Here is a 23,688-nt window from a genome sequence, read left to right as displayed (position 1 = left end):
ATAAATATCAGTAATAAATTAAGACATTTTGGCTCAGACAAGGTTATGTAACATTCATAATTATTTTATTTTTATCAAAACAGATACTAGTTTGCCTAAGTTTTAAAGGATAAATCATTGATTGCATGAGTTTCAAATCTAATGACAGTGGAAATAAGTATGCTTTTCAATTAATTGTTTCAATAGGGTATAACCTCTGATTTGTTTCCTGGTGTGAGGCTGCCAAAACCAGATTACAATGACCTGTTGGAAGCCATCAAAACAAACTGTGTTGCTATGAATTTGCAAATGACTGATGTATTTACTATGAAGATCCTGCAGATATATGAGATGATGATTGTGCGTCATGGCTTTATGATAGTTGGAGAGCCTTTTGGTGGAAAAACTTGTGCATATCGAGTTCTGGCAGGAGCTCTGGGGGACGTATGTGAGAAGGTATCTAGACAGATTTTATGAATATTTGTTGTGAAATCTATTTTCAAACAATTTTAAAAAAATGCTTTTTTGTTTTTGTACAAAATACAGAGTTTACCCCAGGGGTCTCTAGGCAAGCATAAGGGATAACTGAAACAATTTGATTGAGAAGCTGTCCTTTCAAACTTAAGGAAGATTCATTCCTGAAGTGGATTTTACCTACCTAATCTCTGATTTATACAATATTACATGTCATCTTTAATCACAAAGAGACAAGAAAAGAATCAGTTGAAGCTAATAAAAAATAAAATTAGATATCTTTGCATGGTTTAAGTAAAAACAAAACACAGCCAAACCAAAAGAACCCTCTTTGTGGTGGTGTTTTGATGTCAATCTCAGAAATTTACCAAGACGGTCATACTTATTTCTTTGCTAAACACGGGATAATGAAACAAAGACAGGACTTGACCTGTTTTCATCCATGCAAGTGTAAGTATAGTTCTTGGGTATCTTAACTGACTGCCTAATGTCCTACTCACTAACATTTAAATTAAGTAAAACCCATTTTTATATATCAAGCCACTGTTCAGTATTGAAATTATACTTCCAGCTACATGCGATAAAGTTGGGGGATTTGTCTTTATGCACTTGTATTCCATCTTTGAAATGTAATATTTATGATATCTTTCCTCCTCTAAGCTGATAAAAGTTTTATGAAGATTTAATATATATGTAAAATTCAAAATAAAACATACAATATAACAAATGTTTAATGTTAACACTTTTGTACCTGTAGGGGCTGATGGAAGAAAACAAAGTTCAGATCACAGTTTTAAATCCCAAATCCATAACAATGGGTCAGCTATATGGACAGTTTGATCCAGTTTCACATGAATGGTCAGATGGCATCCTAGCAGTGAGCTTCAGAGCATTTGCTTCTTCTCAAGTAAGCGCGAACTGAATTAAAGTACTATTGGAAATGACCTTTCAGTGCGTTTCTGGTGTGTTCACAATAATTGTAGGATTAATAAGCTTAATTATCTGAATGCAGAGAGTAAAGATTGTTTTAGTTCTGCTTTGCTCCATGCAAATGACTTTCTGGGTGCTGGTAAATTAAGATTTGTGTTTCAGAAGTCCTTATGTAAAAACAAATCTTATTGTTGTTCTTTGCATTTATTAGAGATAAATGAATATTTAATCCTTATGATACATTGTCCTTCCTTATTCTGTCTGGTTTGGAATAAAATCTCCAATATTTATGTATATGGTAATTTTGATGTTAGTTTTGGTGTTAATTTTGGATGAAACTGATTCCTGAGTATGGCTTATGTCTGAACTTCCATTAAAGTCCATTGAAACATTTTGACTGAGTATAATAGAAGAAGGCTGAGGGAGATGGGGCTGTTCAACCTGGAGAAAAGAATGCTCCAGGGAGACCTGAGAGTAGCCTTCCAGAATCCGTAGGGGGGGCTTTAAGAAGGAAGGTGACAGATTCTTTATAAGGATCTGTTGAGACAGTATATGGGGTAATGGTCTCAAGCTAAAAGAAGGGGAGATTTAGACAGGATATAAGGAAGAAGGTTTTTATAATGAGGGTGGTGAGGTACCGGAAGAGTTGGTGGAATGCCCCATCCGTGGAGACACACAAGGTTAGTCTGAATCAGGCTCTGAGTACCCTGATCTAGTGTGTGTCCCTGTCCATTGCAGGAGAATTGGACTAATGACACGGAAGAGTCCCTTGCAATTCAAACGGTTCTGTGATTCTACATATCTACTGACAATTACTTCAGTTTTTGCTAGTGACTGTAATATCTGACACTTAACCACTATAAATTTCAGTGAGCTAATAGTGTTTTGAATTTAACTGATGTGAAGTTCGCTGCTTCTAATAGTGTTTAAAGAACTGCAAAAGCGATTTGTATTTTGTTGCATAAGAAGTACTATGAATACCTTTAATTACCTTCTAAAATACTGTATTCCATAAGTTAGGCCTGTTGAATTTCATGGTAAATGTGCAATATGTATTACTGATGGTTTGAATTTGTTGTATTAATAGTTTAATTTTATCATAACTATTCGAATGTGTTGTAGTTTAACTGAAGCAATATACTGTTTTGTAAGTGTAACTGAAAGTTTCTAGTAAAAAGTATTAACCCTCAGTAGCTGTCTACAGTGTATGCTTCAAAGTAATACACCTAAATTGTGAGTATAGATTACATGTTTGATTTCAGAAACTTTATTAATACAGCTGCGTACATAGAATGTTTTTGGTTTTTTTTGGTAGAAAAAATTTTAGTGCTAAAATATTTCAGTGAACATAATTAAAAAAAAAAAAATCTGTGGGGTTTATTTTTTTGTTTTGTTTTAATCAGACCCCAGATAGGAAATGGCTAATTTTTGATGGACCAGTGGATGCAGTATGGATTGAGAATATGAATACTGTGCTTGACGATAATAAAAAGCTGTGCCTTATGAGTGGAGAGATCATCACAATGTCACAGCAAATGAGTCTTATTTTTGAACCAATGGATTTAGAAGTTGCTTCTCCTGCTACTGTAAGTTCCTGTATTTCAATTTCTTAATGCAATTGTCTTTTATTATGGAGGGTAAAGTGAAAATCTCTAATTTTTTTTAATTAAATATACCTGACTGAGAAAAATAATTATTTATTTGATATTTGTTTAATGTGAAAGACATTACATCTTGGTTTTCTTCTTCAAATTTTTCATAATCTTACAGTATCACATGAGAGATTATGAGTGTTCTTCCGAGGACTCTATTTAACTACTTGGAGCCTGATCCTTCCAAATGCTTGACAAGAAACAGTAATAAATGTGCAGAACTTTAACCTGACAGATTCTGATAGAATCAGTGGTCACTGTATTTATGGTAGTTGTCAATCTCTGTTACGCCTGTTTTTTTCTAATGGTGTTTTGTGGAATTCAGAAGTTTCCTCATGCATATGAGAATAAGTTCAGGTAATAATATAAAGAGAACAAAATATCTGCATAGTCATACTGGGAAGGAGAGTTTTTACTTCAAACTGATATAAAATTTAATTTAAAATTAAGTGCTGGGCAATGAAGTGGTCAGTTTACTGCCTTTTTGACCTTAACGTTGGGAACTAATTCTGTTGAAGAGGAAAATCTCATTAAGATTATATTTTCCATTTGCTCAAGGATAAAGATTGGTTTGATCTTAACCATACATCTCATGGCTAAGAGAACCTCACTGTACATTTCATACCATCTTAGAATCCCAGAATTATAGAATCAAAAAGGTTGGAAAAGACCTCCAAAGTCATCCAGTCCAACTGTCCATCTATCACCAATGTTTTCCCCTAAACCACATCCCTCAGTGTGACATGTGCATGTTTCTTGAATGCCTCCAGGGATGGTGACTCCACCACCTCTCTCTGTGTTATCTTCCCATAATCTTCTAATAACCCTAAAAGCTGTGTATTGTAATGTTTAATGTTACTTTCTTTTAATGAGGAAAAAAACTTCAGAGATTACATAATATAACATGTACCTGTTCATTTACCTCTAGGTTTCAAGGTGTGGTATGATCTATATGGAGCCCCATATGTTAGGCTGGAGACCATTAATGATTTCTTGGATAAATACAATGCATTCAGGAATCAGCTCTGCTCATAAAGAATTTATAGTAGGCCTCTTTGATGCGATGGTTCCTCTCTGTCTTGAGTTTATTAGGAAACATACAAAGGTGAGGTAAAGAACTTTTCTGAAAAAAAAAAAGTGCATATGAACTATTTTTACTTCCAAGGAAAAAATTATTTTAGTAGGACAATATCAATTTATTTTTATTTTTTATAACTGCTGTTAAGATGAAGGGTTGTGAGCAAGATGTGCATGGAATTGACCTGCTTCTGAATGTATTTCAGGCACGAGAACAAAAAAGCGAAAAACAGCAAACAAAACAAAACCAAAGAAAACCAACTAGGCTAATTTCAATGAGTAAACATACCTACAATCAAGAGTATTTCTTCTTTCTTTTCAGGAACTGTCTCCTACTTCAGATACAAACTTAATTCAGTCGCTAATGAATCTGATGGAATGCATGATGGATGAATTTGCAGATGAAGCCCAAGTTAAAGCTATGAATGACCATGATATTTTTTCTTGGCTTGAGGTAGGCAGCATGTTCAACATAAAGAATTGGCACCTTCAATTTGGGACTTAGTAGGATGGATTATGGGCAGTAATATATTCAATCATTCTAATGGGTATTCTGTGAAGTCCAATTAGGAAAATGCTATTACCTGCGTGCATAATACTTGTGTCTATACAGGGTTAACAAGGATACCACTTTACAGGGTAGTCTTTTTAGTAACGGAAGTATAATCTCTGTTGTTTTGGAATAAAAGCCAGTTCATGCTTGAGTTGTCTCAAAATGAGGGCTTTGCACTGAGTAGGTCAGGGATTTTGCTGCACAGAAAAGATCAGATACTAATAATCAGTATAAATGGTGTTCCATTTTACTGGAAGCATGGTCCCGAGCTTTACACATAAAATTAAGTTGGTCAAGCATTATTCTATTGTGATCTCATGCAAAAATGTTTTTTGGCTTAGCGAATAAGACATTTGTAATCTACAGGTACTGAATTTGTTTCTTCTCCAATTGTAGGGTATTTTTTTATTTTCACTGACATGGTCTGTAGGAGCTAGCTGTAAAGAGGACGATCGTCTGAAATTTGACAAAATTGTTCGAGAAATGCTTGAAGGACCAATTAGTGAGGAGACAAGGAAGCAATATCAATTGTTGAGTAGTATTGATCAACACGCTTCAAAGGTGTTCACAGTCCCATTTCCAACAGAAGGAACCATTTATGATTATCAGTTTGTCAAAAAGGTGAGGTTTGCTAAAGAAGATGTAGCCCCTCGAAGTTTACACTGTCAAGTAATTTTTGGTGAATATTAGAAGGTGTGTATTGTTGTTATATTTTGTTATTGTTGCTCTTCTGTATGCTTCTGTCACAGCATAGGCAGGAGGTTCTGCCTTATAAGCCAGTGTAATATCCGGTGTTCTGTCTGGGACTTAGAGTACCAAGGCCTGTCTTTTCAGATACCGTAGTAATTGCCTGTTGTAGAGAAGTAGTTAGCAGAGAATCTACTACTGTGCCTTCTCATTTGTCCCTTTTCCCTGAGATTAAGATGTGAATCTTTGATGTGCCTCTCCCAGATGAGAAGAAAGCTGCTTAAGTTTTATCTAGCACGCTCCAGAAACTCCAAAATAAAATAAATGACCTATTTGGAGTTTGTCAGTCCTGTAAATTGCTGTTGCTGTACAATGAGAATTACGATGAGAAATGTCTAGATTTTAGCTTGTGCATGATACCTGCATGTTGCTGAAGGAAGTGAGATTTCTATCAGTTGTGAAAGCTTTATGTCTTCCGATAATAATCCATAAAAACATGTTCTTCCTTACTTAAGGAGAGAGCAATCTTTAGGAATTCATACGACTTTCATCTCAAGATTGATATTTTGGGGGGTAGGATAGAAAATAAAGTGTTTTTTAGGGCTATTTACAATTATATTATCTCCTTACATTAATTTTCTTAATTTTTTTTTACATACTTTAAAGACTCTTGTAGTAGAGTGATCTAAAGAAGAAGCCTTGCTGTGGCACTTCAGCACCAAAATTGGTTTGTCCACAAATTCCATAGTTTGGAGTTATTTATAATGAGTAAGGTGTCTGTCAAAGTAACAACTCTGCTTTTTTAATTTTTTTGATTGAATTTATGCAGTAATTTCTTTTATGTACAGAATTATTTTTTGTATATATGTATTTTTTTCCATTATATTCATAGTATGTGTGTTGATAAAAAAGGTAAAAATCTTGTCTTTCAATCATAAATTCAGTAATTCAGTAATTGCACACTTGAGGCACTGGCACAATGTTTCTGTGTAAGTAGTCTGAATTGACAGCAATGCACTGTATCCTAGTTAAAGAAAATTATTTATATTGTGTGTACATATGTGTATATATAGATATATATATACGCACACAGACACACACACATATATATATATATTTATAGTACCGAAACCGGTGAAATTATTTTTAATACTTTTTAAAATTAGCTGATAACTCTATCCAGAACTTTGATATTTCTATTTGTGTTGGTTTTATTCTGCTTCTTCCTCTCTATTATTAATATTTGACTTTCATATACATTAAAATAGGGAGCAGGAATTTGGGAACCTTGGGTGGAAATGCTCAAGTCAGCTCCTCCTATACCTCAGGATGTGACGTTTAATGAAATAATAGTGCCAACTCAGGATACAGTTCGATATATGTCTTTGATGGAGTTGTTGATAGTGCATCAAAAGCCTTCTATGTTTGTGGGGCCAACAGGAACTGGAAAAAGTACCTATATCACTGTAAGTACTTTTAAAAGAACTTTTGTTAGAGGTCCTGCTGTTGGTGAAATTAGGGAAATTTCCGAATCAGCTTTTCTCATTGCATTCTATCTAGATCCATGATAAAGTATACTTTATATTTGAGGAAAAAAGCGTTTAACTCTTTGGAAATTAAACAAAGTAATTACTGCATTTTTAACTGAGATTCTCTAAATAATTCCTAAGAGAGAAGCCATTCCTCCATCATGTCTTTTTGTAGAGAATTTTGCTTGTGTTGATTCATGCCCTCAGCACAAAACCTGTGTACAATCATTTTGCAGAGGGTGAGTCTTGAAAGTTATATACCCAGATTAAGTCTCATGTTTTTAAACTGTTATTTTCTCTTCGTTTGTATCATTACATTAACTGTAATAAATTAAGTTATCGAGTAAGGATTACGTAACCTACCTCAGTTTTTAAGTTACTATTCTGAAATAACTAAAAAAAAATACAATAAATCACAAACAAGGTATTCATTTGTAATGAAGAATATGGTAAGTTTTTACTGCCCAGTTCACTTTGGGAGTGGTACTTAAGAATGTGGTATTTCTTGGGAGTTCAGTATTGATAAAAAGACTGAAAGAAACGTTATCGTTGAGTTACTTTTCTCTCCAGTTTTTGTATATTGTCAATGTTATATATTTATTGTCTTCATTGAGAAGTAGAAAGTAAATGTTATTTCTGCTAAAAAGATTGTGAAGTCTAAAAGCTCCAACATCTATTGATAAGTGCTTAAGCAACTCACTAGAGACATTAATTAATATGGGGTATTGCTCTGTAGCCATGTCTGAAAGGATGACTTCCAACTCTGTGATTTTACCTATGTGTGGGTAAGAAATGAGTCCCATTCAGTCTTACTTAAAAGGATGACTTTGATCCATATTTCCTCTGGAGATTACATTTAAAGTAATAAAAAAGAGACTTTGGAAGGTAGCTAGCATTATAAAATAAGATCAATCTTGACCATAAAACTTATTTTTACATTTTTTTTCCTATGCCCTTTGAAGGCAATATTCCTGGGTACTCTTCAAAACTAAACAAAACTATTTTGACCTGTGGCTGGTTTTTTTTTATTTGAATTAGTACAGGCTTTATAAATCAGCTCCTAATAATATGATGAAATGTTTTGCTTGTACAAATACTAACATACTGAGTTTGTATAATATACTAGGCATGTTTTGGTTATTTGGCTTTTTTTTAGAATCTGTGAAAATATTTGTTAAGCAAAGTAGAATTTTTTCTCTGACAAATAAGGTTCACTATTGTTTTAGATATCTGATGAAATATGACTAAAGTGTTATCTTAGAGATAAATTACTTTTTTTTCATTGTGAATGAAATAAAAATGGTACAAATTGTTCAATTGCTATTTGCTAGATTGCTTTAAAATTTGTCTACGTATGTATTTTAACTTTCTCTTCAATTCTTCCAGAATTTCCTTTTAAATAATTTGAATAAAGAAGTCTATAAGCCACTGCTCATTAACTTTTCAGCACAAACTACGGCAGCTCAGACTCAGAATATTATGATGTCAAAGCTGGATAAAAGGAGAAAAGGAATTTTTGGGCCTCCTCTAGGGAAAAGAATGGTAATTGATATATTTTTGTATGCAGGTGTTTAAATGCAAACAAATATATGAATGTGTGTTGTTGTTGCAACTGATTGCAACTGATATCAAGAATGGTTGATAAATCCCCAGTTCTAATTTTTCTCATTTATGTGCACAGGTTTCCAATCTTATTTCTCTCTTTCACTAGTAATATGCATCTCATTTTAATCAACTGAAAAAATTATACAATACAGATAAATGATATGAACAACAGTCATCAGCTTATCATACTTTATCCTCTGTGTTTTGTGATACTGTGCTTTAGATAAGAGTTCTGTATGGGTAAGGTGCTGCTGACAGCATATAACTCTTGAGTGTCACGGTTTCTGAGTTTTATGTAAATCTAACAGTGGAATTACCTAGGGTTTGTCATTGGTTGTAGGTCTGGATTTTTTTATGTTATGGGAAGAAGAAGCTTGTTCATCCTCGTTGCTTATTTGTGTGGGCATCTGCGAAGAGATACTCAGACAGAACTCTGGAGTAAAAAAAACCCAGATAGGTTTCCATTCAAAGCCATCTCAGTTTGTTGCTCAGATTACAATTCTAAATAAGAAAAAGAGAAGAAAGAGGGATGAATGGCATAAATGTGTTTCTAGAACTTGCACTATTTGAATTAGGTTAACTGTGTGAAGATGTTTCCAGCGGCATATGCTTTAGGAATAGCAGTGCCAAAAATGACATAAAGCTTAATAGACTTTGATAGTCTAAGTGAAGTTTGAAGCTTTCATGGTTCTTCTTGCCTCTCGAATTTTTATGGGAAAAGGCATGTCAGTAGCACAGAAGGATTAAGTAGCAAGTACTATTTTGCACTCTTATTAAGTGTTCTCAGATACAAGAAGAGAAATACAGATTTTCTGTCTTCCGTATGTTTCGGAATGTCTTTAGAATTGCCACGGCTTCTTTTGTAGCTGTTTGTTTTTATTTAACTTGGCAGCAAATCCAGTAAGAACTTTGTGATGATTCTCAGAAGACTGTACTTGTGTACTATTCCAGTTCAGCAGAATCAGTAAATACAAAATTCCTTTGTTTTCCTTTTCAGGTTGTATTTGTAGATGATGTTAACATGCCAGCCCGAGAGGTCTATGGTGCTCAACCTCCTGTTGAATTACTAAGACAATGGTTAGATCACGGGAATTGGTATGACCTTAAAGATTGCTCAATGATTAAACTTGTAGATATTCAGATCATTTGTGCAATGGGACCACCAGGTAAGAAACATATATTATACATTTTTTTCTCTCTTTTCTTGGTTTCCAAATACTAAATGCTTATTGCTTTAGTTTTGGCCTTGGTGGCTATGGATAGGACTCAGGGAATGCTTTCCTTGCAGAAAATATGAACAGCAGTCAAATTAAAGTGGTTGAGGAGCAGCAAATTGACTACACAAGCCTAGCGGGAGGAGATATTGCTTTGCAGGAAGACAAGAGTGTATCTGAACAGTATTTTTGAAAATGTTTTGGGCTAATGAAGCCTTGTTTGAAACTTTTTTAAAAAAGCACTAAGTGGAGATCTGCAACAGATAAACCTTACTTTTCTTGGCAAAAAAATGAAGTAATCGCATGATGTCAGGAGATCATCTTTCTCATAGCTTGTGTAACATAGACTGTATATATATGTAGTGCGCTCCAACAGTAATGCCTCCAGTTTATTTCTGTGGAAAATAAAACAGATACAAAGAGCACAGTAACACTGATACAGGAAATTCTCAGATACAAAACACTGCTGTTCAGAGCAGTCACCACCATTATCTGTGCATTTTTGCCAACAATGAGCAAGAACCCGTATGCTATGTTCATAAACAAATCAGCAGAGGGGACAGGCTGTCACCACTGCTGAAATGCACAACCCACCACTTCACTGTGCTCACATCCACTGTTTGGTTACCATGAATGTTCTGTAAGAATCAATGAATGTCAATGGATGCTTTTTTTTTTTTCTTTTTTCTGCATGGAGAAGTTCAGTGACATACCATTGCTTCATATGCTCTTCCACATCAGATGCCATTGTCAAAGTGCCGCTCTGCTGCCATCTGTTGCATGGCAACAGCATATAATGGAATATTAGTTGACAGATCCATCCTTTACTGTGATACTACCAATATCTGCCTGTGCTGCTATGGGCTAACATAATAAAATGAGAGACATTTCTTCCAGAAATGTCTCTTAGCTGCAGCTCCGCATTCCGTCAACTCCTTCCACCCTCTTCAGGGTTTTTTGCATCATATCATATGGTGTGGAATATCCTCTGTCTGTTTTAGGTGAGCTATCCTGGTTCTGTCCCCTCCCAACTTCTTGTGTGCCCTCAGTCCCCCCTCAATAGTAGGATGGTATGAGAAGCTGAGAAACTGAAATGTCCTTGACTCTGTGCAACACTGTTCAGCAACAGCTACAACACTGATGTTATCAACACTTTATTTTCACCTGAAGGCAAAACACAGCATTATAGCAGACACTATGAGGAAAAAAATCAGCTCCCAACTGAAACTGGGACAGCAGTGTTGATCTGCAGTTCAAAGCACTTTATCTAAACAATTAGTCTGTGGAGCTGAACAGAGGGAAACTGTAAAAGAAAAGCCCATCTTAATTGCGCATCTTACTTTTTCAAAATTATTTTTTACTTTGGCCAAATTTTGGAGGCACTTTTTCTGTAAAACCTGCCTTTGTTCCTATCTCAAGCTTTTTTACGTGGAGATGCTTTCAAAATCAAGAATGTACATGTAAAGTTTATGATAAAGTCTTTCTTCTTCTACAAAAGTGTGGTTAAAATAAGTTCAAGTCTATCTATCTATAACTTGACCATTTCAGTCTTTTTTTTTGTATACTATTTATTGCAAGAGAACACCATGAATACCTTTACTAGCTTGTTGCTTTCATTAAGTTTATGACATGGTGCAGTACTTTTTGTTGTGGCACTGCTAATTGAATGAATGATGAAGATTGAAAAAATATTGCTAGGCTTTTACTGTTTTACTCTTTTTCTTTTATTTACAATAGTACTGCTTTCTAATACATAGGTGGCGGTCGAAACCCAGTAACACCACGATTCTTGCGACACTTCAATAAAATCACCATTAATGAGTTTGATGATGAATCCATGTACACGATATTTTCTAGAATCTTAGACTGGCATCTGACTATATGGTAGGAGATCTTTTTGTATATAGAAAAATCAAAATAATTTAATTATGTTACTGGGAAGTTTGAAATATATGTCTGGAGGAACTTTCTGTTGTAAAGAAATGAACATCTTTTATATCCTGTGCTTTTTGTGGTGTTCATTACTTCAACTGAACTGATGATCATGCTAAAATAGTGAACTTATTCTTCTGAAGTTTCCAACAAAGTTCTAGATTAGCTGAGGCTAATTAAGTTAGTTGAGATATCTCTGTAGTATTATTTGATGTATAAAAACAGTTTGATTAGTAGTTCTGATCAAAGAACAGAATCAGAATCTATTCTTAAATTTCCCGTGGTTTGAGAAGGTTTATTCTTTCTTCGGTCTTTCTCTGCTGAATAGTTTAAAATTGTATTATTAGATTTTTTTATATTTTTATTGCTTTGGCTTCCATTTTTCTATCCATTCTAACAGCTAAGTCTCAGAAAATTGTAATATCCTGTTTCTAGACTAGGTTGATGCTTGACAGCTTCTGACCCTTTGAGAAGGGAGATAGAAGGAAGACAGCAAGGGCTATTACACCAACTTTTCTATTGCCATTGTTAGTTGTAAAAATCAAGGGAGGAAGGGGTATAATTGCTTATGTCTGATCTTAGGCAATTTTTCCAGCGTGTTCCATGGTTGCTAGTTTTGATTCATAGACAAGATTGATCTTTTAATCTAGTAAGGGAACTGATATTTTTTAAGCTGCCCATGAGGAAGTATAACTCCGTTCTGTGCTGGTGGGACCTCATCTGGAGTACTGCATTCAGATGTAGAGTCCTAGGTATAGGAGAGATGTCGACCACATGTGGATGTCGAGCACATCCACAGGAACGCAACAGAAATGATCTGAGGGATGGAGCACCTTCCCTGTAAAGACAGGCTAAGAGAGCTGGGACTGTTAGCCTGGAGAAAAGAAGGCTCCATGGCGAGACCTAATAGCGGCATTCCAGGATCTGAATGGGGACTGTAAGAAAGAAGGGGACAGACTTTTTAACAGAGTCTGTTAAGAGGAGAAATGGCTTCAAACTAAAAGTGGGGAGATTTAGACTGGATATAAGGAAGAAGGTTTTACAATGAGGGTGGTGAGGCACTGGAAGAGGTTGCCCAGAGAGGTGGTGGAGTGCCCCATCCTTGGAGGCACTCTAGTCAGTCTGAACCAGGCTCTGAGCACCCTAATCTAGTGTGTGTCCCTGTTATTGCAGGGGAATTGGACTAGATGACCTTGAAGGGTCCCTTGCAGCTCAAATAATGATTTTATGATTCTGTAAGCACAGAATTTTAAAACTGGCAGGGACTCAAGAGTAAATCTAAGTGTGCATGTATTGTATTATGTATTAATTACCACCTGTTATACCTTACCAGTTACAGCTTTCCATCGCAATTTGTAGAACTAATTCCACAAATTATTAATGGAACCATGCATATATATAAAGAAGCTATGAAGAATCTACTTCCTACGCCAGCCAAATCACACTATTTGTTCAATCTCCGTGATTTTTCACGTGTTATTCAAGGTGTTTGCCTGTCAAGGCCTGAAACAACAGAATCTACAGAAATGATAAAACGTCTCTGGGTTCATGAGGTAAATCACATAATGCTACAAAATTATTGTTATTGTTATTTTAAGGTGCAGATTTGACTGTTAATGTTTTTGTGATATCCTTTCCTATTGCCTAGCGGCTGTAAATTGCTATCGCATTCATGACACAAGGTTTTTTACATTCTGAACGGGCAGACTTAATCAAATATGTCCAGGTGGAGACTGGTGACAAGTAGTGTCCCCCAAGGATCACTCCTGGGACTGGTGCGCATCAACATCTTTATCTATGCACCCTCAGCAAGTTTGCAGACAACAGCAACCTGTGTGGTGCAGTTGATATTACAGAAGGAAGGGATGTCATCCAGAGACACCTAGACAGGTGTGAGGAGGGGGTTCATGGGAGTGCGGGATGTTGCATTTGCGTTAGGGAAGTCTGAGGTACATGTACAGTCTGGGAGAAGAACTTCGTGAAAGCAGCCCTGCCAAGAAGAACTTAGCGGTCCTGGTGGATGAAGTGCTGGACGTGAGCCAGTAGTGCTACATGTGTTCTTGTAGTCCAGAAAGCCAAAAGAAGAGTGACGAGCAAGAGCAGGAGAGGTGAGAGGTCTACTCTGCCCTTGTGAGGTCCAGTCTGGAGTATTGCATCCAAGTGTGGAATCCCCACCTCAGGATAGATGTGGAGCTTCTACAATGGGTCTAGAGAAGGGACACAAAATTTATCAGAAGGCTGAAGCATCTCTTCTATGAAGACAGAGATTTGAGCTTATTCAGCCTGGATAAGAGAAGGCTGTGGGGAGACCTCATTGCAGCCTACCAGTACTTTCAGGGAGCTTATAAACAGGAGGGAAATCAACTTTTTACATGGGTAGACAGTGGTAGGACAAGGGAGAATGGTTTAAACAAGAAGAGGGGAGATCTAAATTAAATGTCGGGGAAATTTTTCACCGAGAGTGTGGTGAAGTGCTGGAACAGGTTGTGAGAGAAGTTGCGGATGCTCCATCCCTGAAGTTTTCAAGGCCAGGTTGGATGGGACCCTGGACAACCTGATCTAGTACCTGATTTAGTGGTTGGAAACTCTGTCCTCCTGTGGCATTTGAGGTCCGTTCCAACCCAAAACATTCAGTGGTTCTATGCAAATACAAATTGTATCTCTGTAAACAAGTTGACTGTTGATTCACTTGCATGTGATTATGTGGCCTCTGGTTGCTGTTTTGAATGCTTATGCAGTCCTTTCGATTTCTTCCCTCCTTCCTCCCTACAAAAAAAGACAAATCAGTTGTGAAAAGAACAGCAAGTAGTCCTGGATCTCTGGAAATTTGAGTGATCAAAAGTTTGATCCCTATTTTACTACTATTTTTTTTTTCCTTCTGGTCTCTTTTAGAAGAAACTCCCAATCTTTCTGCCTTCAGTAAATGCTTTCCCATCAGTCATAGTAGAATGGCCGCCTTAGAGAAGCAACTTAGAAACATCCCTTCTTTGTTTTTTTATTTTTCCTCTGGAATTAAAGGAAAGCAAGGTTGTTTATAATTGTTGCTTTTAAAATATTTGGCATCAATGATGGAAGACATCTTTGGTATTCAGCCCATCGACTACCCTTTCTCAAAGCAGGATAACATAAAGAAAGGAGCAATAGCAGATTTTGAAGAAGAAGCCTCTAGAAGCTTCTTACATTTCTATAAGTACAAGTATGATGCACTCCAGGAAATCCATTTCTAAACTTCACCATCTTTTTCATTAAAGAGATTTCCTGTTATCCAACTGTGGTCTTCTTTCTTGAAATACAAACCTGTAACTTCTCCTATCTTTTTGTAACAGAAAGATCAGAAGGCTTCCTTCATCTGCAGCAGCCTTTTTTACATTTATACATTAATAAACACATAGTATTTATTGGAATATGCTTAGCAAATGCATACGTATATGTATTTCCACACAGATCTCTAATTCCAAGGTAATAATATTGGGCTTGACTTTTCTAATTGACTCTAAATATCTATTTTTTTCTATGGATTGAAGTTTAAGATTATTTATATTCTGATTTTTTTTTCTGATTTGTATTTGGTTTATCTTTATTAAAATAAATGTAAATTCAACAGCAGAAACAAGTACTACAGTGTAACTATTTTGATTATACAGGTCCTTAGAGTATATTATGATCGCTTGGTGGATAATCCTGATCGGGCTTGGCTTGTTGGATTTATGCAAGAAGTTGTGAATAAAGACCTGCATGAAGACTTCCACGAACTTTTCCAGAATCTGGACTCCAATAATGATGGCAGAGTGGAGGAAGATGACTTACGTACCTTAATGTTTTGTGATTTTCATGACTCTAAAAGAGACGACACTAAATATAGAGAGATCACTGATGCAGATCAGCTGAGATTAGTTGTAGAGAGTCACCTCGAAGAGTTTAATAACTTAAGCAAAAAGCCAATGCAGCTAGTCTTGTTCCAATTTGCTATAGAACATATCTGTAGAATTTCTCGTATTCTGAAACAGCCTCGTAGCCATGCCCTCCTTGTTGGTGTTGGAGGTAGTGGCCGACAGTCTCTTACTCGATTAGCAGCTCACATGGCTGAATACAACCTTTTCCAGGTTGAAATAACTAAAAGTTATGGTACCAATGAATGGCACAAAGACTTGAAAGATATACTAAGAAAATCTACGGAAGCAGAAATGCAGGGAGTTTTCTTGTTCACTGATACGCAGATAAAAAAAGAGTCATTCTTAGAAGACATTAACAACTTATTAAATGCAGGTGAAGTGCCAAACCTTTTTGCAGTAGATGAGAAACAAGAAATTTGTGAACAAATGCGTCAAATAGATCGCCAGAGGGACAGGACAAAACAAACTGATGGTAGTCCTATAGCTCTTTTTAACATGTTTGTTGATCGCTGCCGAGATCAACTTCATATAGTACTGGCAATGAGTCCAATTGGAGATGCTTTCCGTAATCGCCTTCGTAAATTTCCTGCTCTTGTCAACTGCTGCACGCTAGACTGGTTTCAGGTAAAAAGAAGAATTTTATTTGGCTTGTTTTTCTAATGGAAGTGTAGTAGAAACATGAGTTCAGCCATTTTTGTAGCAAATAATTCTGATTGAGATAGCAGCGAAAAATATCTTGGATTTTTTTAGTGTTGTGCTTTAAATTGTTTACACACATAGAATAAACCTGACTAATAAAAGCTAATATAGGAAGAATACAAAATCATCAAGAAAATAAATGTCTGATTGTGGTATAAGAGCATAGCTGAATGAACATAGTACTGTAGACATTATAGATTTAAAAAGGAATTGTTTTCTATTATTACAAGGACTACCAGAACCTGTGCTCCAAAAAAAAGTATGAAACTGTAACCTCTCTTAAAAACAAACAAACAAACAATCTTTCTGATGCAGACCACCTTGTTTTCTCTACTACTCTGCAGTAAGACTGTATTCTCTATATGACATCCTAAAGACCCTAGATACATGATTTAAAGAATATGTAATCCATCAAGTTTTAAAAGGTCCTGGTCTAACTTTAAAAATTCTTTTGAAGAAGAGTAACAATCCTACACCAATATGGACATATTGAAAATGTGAGATTTTCCTTTTAGTAACGTTTCCTATAGATGAGGTATGACAGGAGGCTTGAACTAAATCTCTAGGTATTTGAGTTCTTTCTAGTTATGCTGTTATCCTGCTCTGTAATGATAATGCTGGCCGATTCTTTATGTCTCGGTATCTTCATCTACGAAATGGGATAAAGATTTTTGGTTTTGTTTTGTAATGTGTTTTGATATTTATAAGTGTGAAGTGCTGAGTAAGAGAAGTGTTAATTCATTTGTCATAGACGTGGCCTGAAGATGCATTGGAAGCAGTTGCCTCTCGCTTCTTGGAAGATGTCGAAATGTCAGAAGAAACTCGAAGCGGGTGTATTGATATGTGTAAAAGCTTTCATACATCTACCATTGTTTTATCTGATTTATACCATGCGGAGCTTCAGAGACACAACTATGTTACACCTACTTCGTACTTGGAATTGATCTCCACTTTTAAAACTCTGCTTGAAAAGAAGCGCACGTAAGGATCAATGAAGCGTCCTTTACTAACAGAGCATAAGTTCACAAAAAGTATTATTTTTTTAATCTGAACAAAACAATGAATTGTTCCTAGTAAATTAAAACATAGTTGAAATTATAATAATTAATACATCCTGTTTCCTCTGAGATTCATTGGAGGCCTCAAGAAAGATTTCTGGGAAATCAGCTTCTGAGTTGCTAGGTGCCACGGTCTTGCTGGTGAGCAGCTGTGCTGAGCTTCTTCAGAAAGGGTTTCTGCACATCTGTGCAGCTGTACTGTATATTCGTGGCTGGTGAGAGGAAGTTCTTCTGCTTTCCTTTTGTTCCCACTGATTGGACACTGCCATACCAATTAAGACAAGTTCTTAATTCACCTAAAAAATGCTGTATCACGTTCTGCTACTAAAAGGATTTCCTCTATTATACTAATTCCATTCCAGCCTCACCTCTTCCCTTCTTTTTTTTTAACTACTCTATCATGATTTTTGCAGTTCTTGGCACTCTGTTGGCAGTAACTTAATAACTGCTCACTTCTTGAAGTGATAATAGATTTATCTGTAAACCAATCTCTGTGTATACGTAGTGGAGCAGTTAAAAACTGTGTCTCAAGCAATTCCTTATGTTCATTATTTGTTGAGCAAATAAAACAAGCGTGATAGAGTATTTGATTACTTGATGTATTGAGAAATTTGGGGAATGAGCCCTATGAATGCAGTGGTCAAGTACCGATAACATGTTTTTGTAATAAAGTGCTATTTATTTTCAGCAAGGTGATGGAAATGAAAAGAAGATACGAAGTTGGCTTGGAGAAACTGAACTCTGCTACATCTCAAGTCGCCTCGATGCAGTCTGAGCTGGAAGCTCTGCAGCCTCAGCTATGGGAAGCCAGCAAGCAGGTCGATGAGATGATGGTGGTTATTCAAAAAGAATCCTCAGAAGTAGCTAAAACTGAAAAAATTGTGAGAGCTGATGAAGCAGTGGCAAATGAGCAAGCTATGGCTGCCAAAGCCATCAAAGATGAATGTGATGCTGACTTAGCTCAAGCAATGCCTTATTTAGAAGCTGCTCTGGCTGCTCTTGACACTCTCACTGCGCAGGTACATCTAACTGTGTGTATTTATGCACGAGAGATGTATTGTGAGAAACATAAGCATCGAATATCTACTTTGCAGAGTTTACATTATACTAACAATTTTTTAATTTGTAAGCTTATTTTTGTTTTGTTTTGCTTTTAAAAAGAAAATATCGCTGTATTTTGTACCAAGAATACGATAAGACGGTTTTTGTGGACTACACGATCAAATATTATACTAGACGTTTCAAAATTCATAGCTATAAGCGTATTTTGCCTTAGCTAGCCAAGTTAGAAAAAATGCGTATACTTTTAACTTTCTTATTCAGAACTTTTCAACCTGTCAAGTAATATTTTTAGATTTAGTCTTTTGGAGTCTAGGAATTGAGATTCTGTGTTTCCTCGTGTTAAGGATGTATGACATTGGAATCGGAAACAGTCAACTTGTAGTTTTATGGATATCCAGTTTTGCCTAGCCTGTGGTGGGATGAGGATGTTTCCCATACTGCAAAAATGAGGGCAGACTGTGTGCTTCTGCTGTTGTGAGAAACAGGATTTTCGAATACTTTGAGGAAATCTTACATGAAAGCACATGTTACCTGTAGCTACTGTTGTTACCAAAAGTTTTAGATTAGGTCATTGTCAGATCATTGGCATGGTTTGTGAAAATAGTAGATGACTTCTAAGACACTTCAAGGCAGTTGCGTATTCATGAATAACGAAACGGGAACATGGCTTTGAAGGCCAATTAAGTAATTCTTCAGCTTCTTTGATTACCTAGTGTATCAAGAAAGGTTTATTATAATATAAGAGGAGTAAAAAAAAGAAGTAGGAACTTCCAAGAGGAGAGTGGGGGAGTAAGAGGTTTTTCCTCAAAACATAATTAAGTAGCATGATGAAAACAAAAAAAAAGTGCATATAAGGCAGCTTATAGCACTTACGCTGGACTTCCTGATTCACCCTTTACTCCGCTGATAGTAAACACTGCCCACAAACCCATGTGTGTAAATGCACTATTAATCATAGAATCACCAAGGTTGGAAAAGACCTAAAAGATCATCCAGTCCAACCGTTCACCTATTACCAATAACTCCCACTAAACCATGTCCCTCAACACAACATCCAGTCTTTCCTTGAACACCCCCAGGGTCGGTGACTCCACCACCTCCCTGGGCAGTCCATTCCAGTGCCTGACCACCGTTTCTGAGAAGTAATACTTCCTAATGTCCAGCTTGAATCTCCCCTGCCGTAGCTTGAAACCATTCCCTCTGGTCCTATCACTAATGACACGAGAGAAGAGGCCGACCCCCAGCTCACTACAGCCTCCCTTCAGGAAGTTATAGAGAGCAATGAGGTCTCCCCTGAGCCTCCTCTTCTCCAGGCTGAACATTCCCAGCTCCTTCAGCCTCTCCTCATATGGCCTGTGTTCCAGACCCCTCACCAGCTTTGTTGCCCTCCTTTGAACACGTTCCAGGGCCTCAATGTCTTTCTTGCAATGAGGGGCCCAAAACTGGACACAGTACTCAAGGTGCGGCCTCACTACTGCTGAGTACAGGGGAACAATCACCTCTCTGCTCCTGCTGGCAACATTGTTTCTGATGCAAGCCAGGATGCCATTGGCCTTCTTGGCCACCTGGGCACACTGTCAGCTCATGTTCAGCCGAGCATCAATCAATACCCCCAGGTCCATTTCCTCTACGCAGTCCTCCAGCCACACCGCCCCAAGCCTGTAGCATCACCTGGGGTTGTTGTAGCCGAAGTGCAGGACCCGGCATTTGGTCTTGTTGAACCTCATCCCGTTGGCTTCAGCCCAGCTGTCCAGCCTGTCCAGATCCCTCTGTATGGCCTCGCTACCCCCAGGCAGATCCACACTTCCAGCCAATTTGGTGTCATCTGCGAATTTACTGAGGGTGCACTCGATGCCCTCATCCAGGTCATCAATAAGGATATTGAAGAGGACAGGCCCCAGCACCAACCCCTGGGGAACACCACTCACAACCGGTCGCCAGCTGGACTTAACTCCACTCACCACCACTCTCTGAGCCCGGTCCTCCAGCCAGCTCCTTACCCAACCAAGAGTGTACCCATCCAAGCCTTGGGCTGCCAGCTTCTGCAGGAGAATACTGTAGGAGACAGTGTCAAAGGCTTTGCTGAAGTCTAGGTAGACCACATCAACAGCTTTTCCCTCATCCAGCAGATGGGTCACTAGATCATAGAAGGAGATCAGATTGGTCAAACAGGACCTGCCCTTCATGAATCCATGCTGGCTAGGCCTGATCCCCCGGTCATCCCGCACATGCCACATGATCTCCCTCAAGACAATTTGCTCCATAACCTTCCCTGGCACCAAGGTCAGGCTAACAGACCTGTAGTTCCCCGGATCCTCCTTACGACCTTTCTTGTAAATGGGAGTCACATTGGCAAGCCTCCAGTCCTCTGGGACCTCACCAGTCGACAAGGAGCGCTGATAGATGATGGAAAGCGGCTCGGCTATCACCTCCGCCAGTTCCCTCAGCACTCTTGGGTGGATCTCATCTGGCCCCATAGACCTGTGGCAGTCCAGCTGGAGTAGTAGGTCTCTGACTGTTTCTTCCAGAATCACAGGGGGGTTAGTGTGCTCCCCAGCCGAGATTACCAGGTCAGAGAGAGGAGAGAAACGTATCTATACGTAATTGAGTACTATGAAATTAGTATAATTTCGTTTTTCTATCATCCATTCATTAATGAAAATACTGCATTTCTGGAGCTAGAATCTCCCATTTTGGTAAACTCTTTTGATAGAGTGTGCTTGTCATCGTACCAGTTACAAAGAGCATTGTCACGTACCAATATCTCCCTCTTTTCAGAAAACAGCAATTCTCTTGCTTTTCTTACAGTTATTCTCACACTTATATAAAGTTTCTTACGCTTCACATTGCTTTTAGTTGCATTTAGTTTGCATTTAGTCTTCAAAATAGTATTTTACTCTACTTAAAACCCTCATCAATATTAAGTTTGTTTGTACTTCATCCTTAATTTTATTTTATGGAATGGCTCACTTTGGTCTTTTGTTCTCTTAGACTTCCTTCTCCAAAGTTCCTATCAACCTATGTTCTGACTGCCTCGGTGAAATTCCCTGGCTTTATTTATCTGCTGTTCTTTCGCTTGTTTGAAAAATTGCATGGTTACAGTTGTTGTTCTTAAAAGAAAGCTTAAAGCTCCATTAACTGTTGTTATTTTCTTTCTATTTTCATCCAGTCTTATCATTTCTGTGTTTTTGTGGCATGAGTAGAGATTTCCAGAATGTAAAAGATACATCTTTGTATCCAAATTGCCAAGGTCTTAGAACTCAAAAACAAAACTAAGCAAAACCTTGGGCTAACTGTCAAGATCTAGCATCAGTTGGCAAGATAATTGTGAGTCTAGAACTCCATTAATGTTTTGAGTACGTTATTCTCTGAGAAAGGCTGTTAGAAAGAATACTTGAATTTCCATGCAGTTACTCTTTGAGAAGTATGATCTTACATAAATCTTTAGTTCACTAACCTTCTGTTTAATTGGTTGTGTTTGCATGTGTATAATTATTTTGTTCTTTTACGTTATGCTTACACATTTGCATTTTAAACATTGCTTATTCATATTAGAAATTGGAAATTTTTCTTTGCGTGATGCAATGTTTTCCTTAGTTGCTTCTTTCCTCTTTTAGTTCATTCTGGGGGTTTAATAACTGACCAGAGTACTAATTGATTTAATTCTGTATTGGAAGAACATTATGGTTGGAGACAGTTTTGCCTTGTGTTATCCCAAATCTATTAAGCCACTGCCAAATTGATTCTGTAAGTTTGGAAATACTGTTATAGAGCCTGAACCGAAGGTTGGCGGTAGAATGTCTGAACTCCGTAACTGAAGTGCAATGCCCACTGCTGATTTAGGAGCAGAAATTACATATAAAAATGAGTTACAGATGAGACTTTTTTACTCCTCCAAATTGACCGCTAACTAGCTCTCAGGTCTTTTTGTTTAGAAGACAATGTTAATTTAAACTCCAGAGCACTTCAAAGAGAGAAATAGAGTGGGGGGGTGAAAAAAAAAAAAAAAAAAGATTTTTTTTCAGAATGAAAGTGAGCTATATATACACACACACATGAACTACACAAGCTTTTGGAATCACAATGTGTTTCATATTATTGAGTTTGAAAACAGTAGATGTACATGAAGAAATATTATCTTGATAGAAAAAGGCTTATTATTTCTAGTGTAACAGAGGAATTAATTCAAACAAATGTTCAGAGCTGTAAAAGTTGGATGTTTTTTTTGTTTTATTCGCTTGTATGTTTGTAAGGATATTACAGTGGTTAAGTCCATGAAGAGTCCTCCTGCTGGTGTCAAGCTTGTAATGGAAGCCATATGCATCCTTAAAGGTATCAAGGCAGATAGAATTCCTGATCCAACAGGTTCTGGAAGAAAAATCGAGGATTTCTGGGGTCCGGCTAAGAGACTTCTGGGTGACATAAGATTTCTTCAGTCTCTTCATGAATATGACAAGGATAACATTCCTCCAGCTCACATGGCTATCATAAGAAAACAGTATCTTACAAATCCTGAATTTGTCCCGGACAAGATTCGAAATGCTTCCACGGCAGCAGAGGGTCTATGCAAATGGGTCATAGCCATGGATGTTTATGATAAGTAAGTATGCATATGTGGATATACAGTGGATATACAGATGGTGTATATATATATATCCAGGAGCATGGCAAATATAATTTATATTGGAGTAATGAGAGAAAGTCACTCACCCTATCCTGGGCTCATGAGATGAACTCCAATGGAGTGGATCTCCAGGGAGAGATCCTTCCCCACTGGCAGTCAGCTCTTAAATGGGTCTAGGAGAGGTGGAGCCAGGCTCCACCCCTTCCTGCAGCACAGGTGATTTGCCTTCACCTGTGCTCCCGTGGCTGACTTATTGCTCGCCTCAGGTGATCAATCAGAGGTTCAGGCCGTGATTCAGCAGCCCCATACAGCGTAAAAATAGTAGTTAAAATAAGCTTTGTTGAAGAAGTGAGTTTATTTTTACACTAAAGGAAATTCAATATTACTTCTTATTGATGCAAGATTTGTGCAAATAAGCAGTCACAAACATTCATTCATAGAAAATATCTGATGCTAAGGTGTATATCCTGATTTTCAGTTCTAGATTTTTCTGAGAAGGCACAGGAGCGATGTTTATTCAGTTAGCAAATAAAGTTAACCTTTTTAGAGTGTTGCATAGTGAACAGAGCTATTACTGAAATGTCTTTGGAAGTTTCTGACCTATCAAGCCCGAGGATACCTCACGTGTCCTTATACGCGATGTTTTTGGTTTGCTGAAAAACTATACGTAGTTTTGATGATGTTTCCTACTTGGAAATATTTGGAACCCACATTTAACAG

The 23,688-nt window shown here is 37.2% G+C and overlaps 1 protein-coding gene across 6 annotated transcripts in view; it reads left to right on the top strand.

Moving 5' to 3' along the window:
* DNAH7 (dynein axonemal heavy chain 7) overlaps positions 1 to 23,688 on the top strand; it is a 98,142-nt gene that overhangs the window by 42,695 nt on the left and 31,759 nt on the right. For all 6 annotated transcript variants that reach the window (XM_085228832.1, XM_085228831.1, XM_085228834.1 and 3 more), the window contains 15 exons: positions 187 to 435; positions 1,211 to 1,360; positions 2,787 to 2,969; positions 3,964 to 4,140; positions 4,435 to 4,566; positions 5,062 to 5,286; positions 6,621 to 6,818; positions 8,268 to 8,423; positions 9,484 to 9,652; positions 11,458 to 11,584; positions 12,966 to 13,185; positions 15,277 to 16,149; positions 16,976 to 17,205; positions 17,971 to 18,301; positions 22,598 to 22,944. In XM_085228832.1, the coding sequence (XP_085084958.1) occupies positions 187 to 435; positions 1,211 to 1,360; positions 2,787 to 2,969; positions 3,964 to 4,140; positions 4,435 to 4,566; positions 5,062 to 5,286; positions 6,621 to 6,818; positions 8,268 to 8,423; positions 9,484 to 9,652; positions 11,458 to 11,584; positions 12,966 to 13,185; positions 15,277 to 16,149; positions 16,976 to 17,205; positions 17,971 to 18,301; positions 22,598 to 22,944 (3,767 nt within the window). The remainder of the gene's footprint in view (positions 1 to 186; positions 436 to 1,210; positions 1,361 to 2,786; positions 2,970 to 3,963; positions 4,141 to 4,434; positions 4,567 to 5,061; positions 5,287 to 6,620; positions 6,819 to 8,267; positions 8,424 to 9,483; positions 9,653 to 11,457; positions 11,585 to 12,965; positions 13,186 to 15,276; positions 16,150 to 16,975; positions 17,206 to 17,970; positions 18,302 to 22,597; positions 22,945 to 23,688) is intronic.

This window comes from Meleagris gallopavo, chromosome 7 (genome assembly GCF_905368555.1).
Source record: "Meleagris gallopavo chromosome 7, MGAL_WU_HG_1.1, whole genome shotgun sequence".
Lineage (NCBI taxonomy): Eukaryota > Metazoa > Chordata > Aves > Galliformes > Phasianidae > Meleagris > Meleagris gallopavo.
This window is presented reverse-complemented; position numbering and strand designations above follow the sequence as displayed.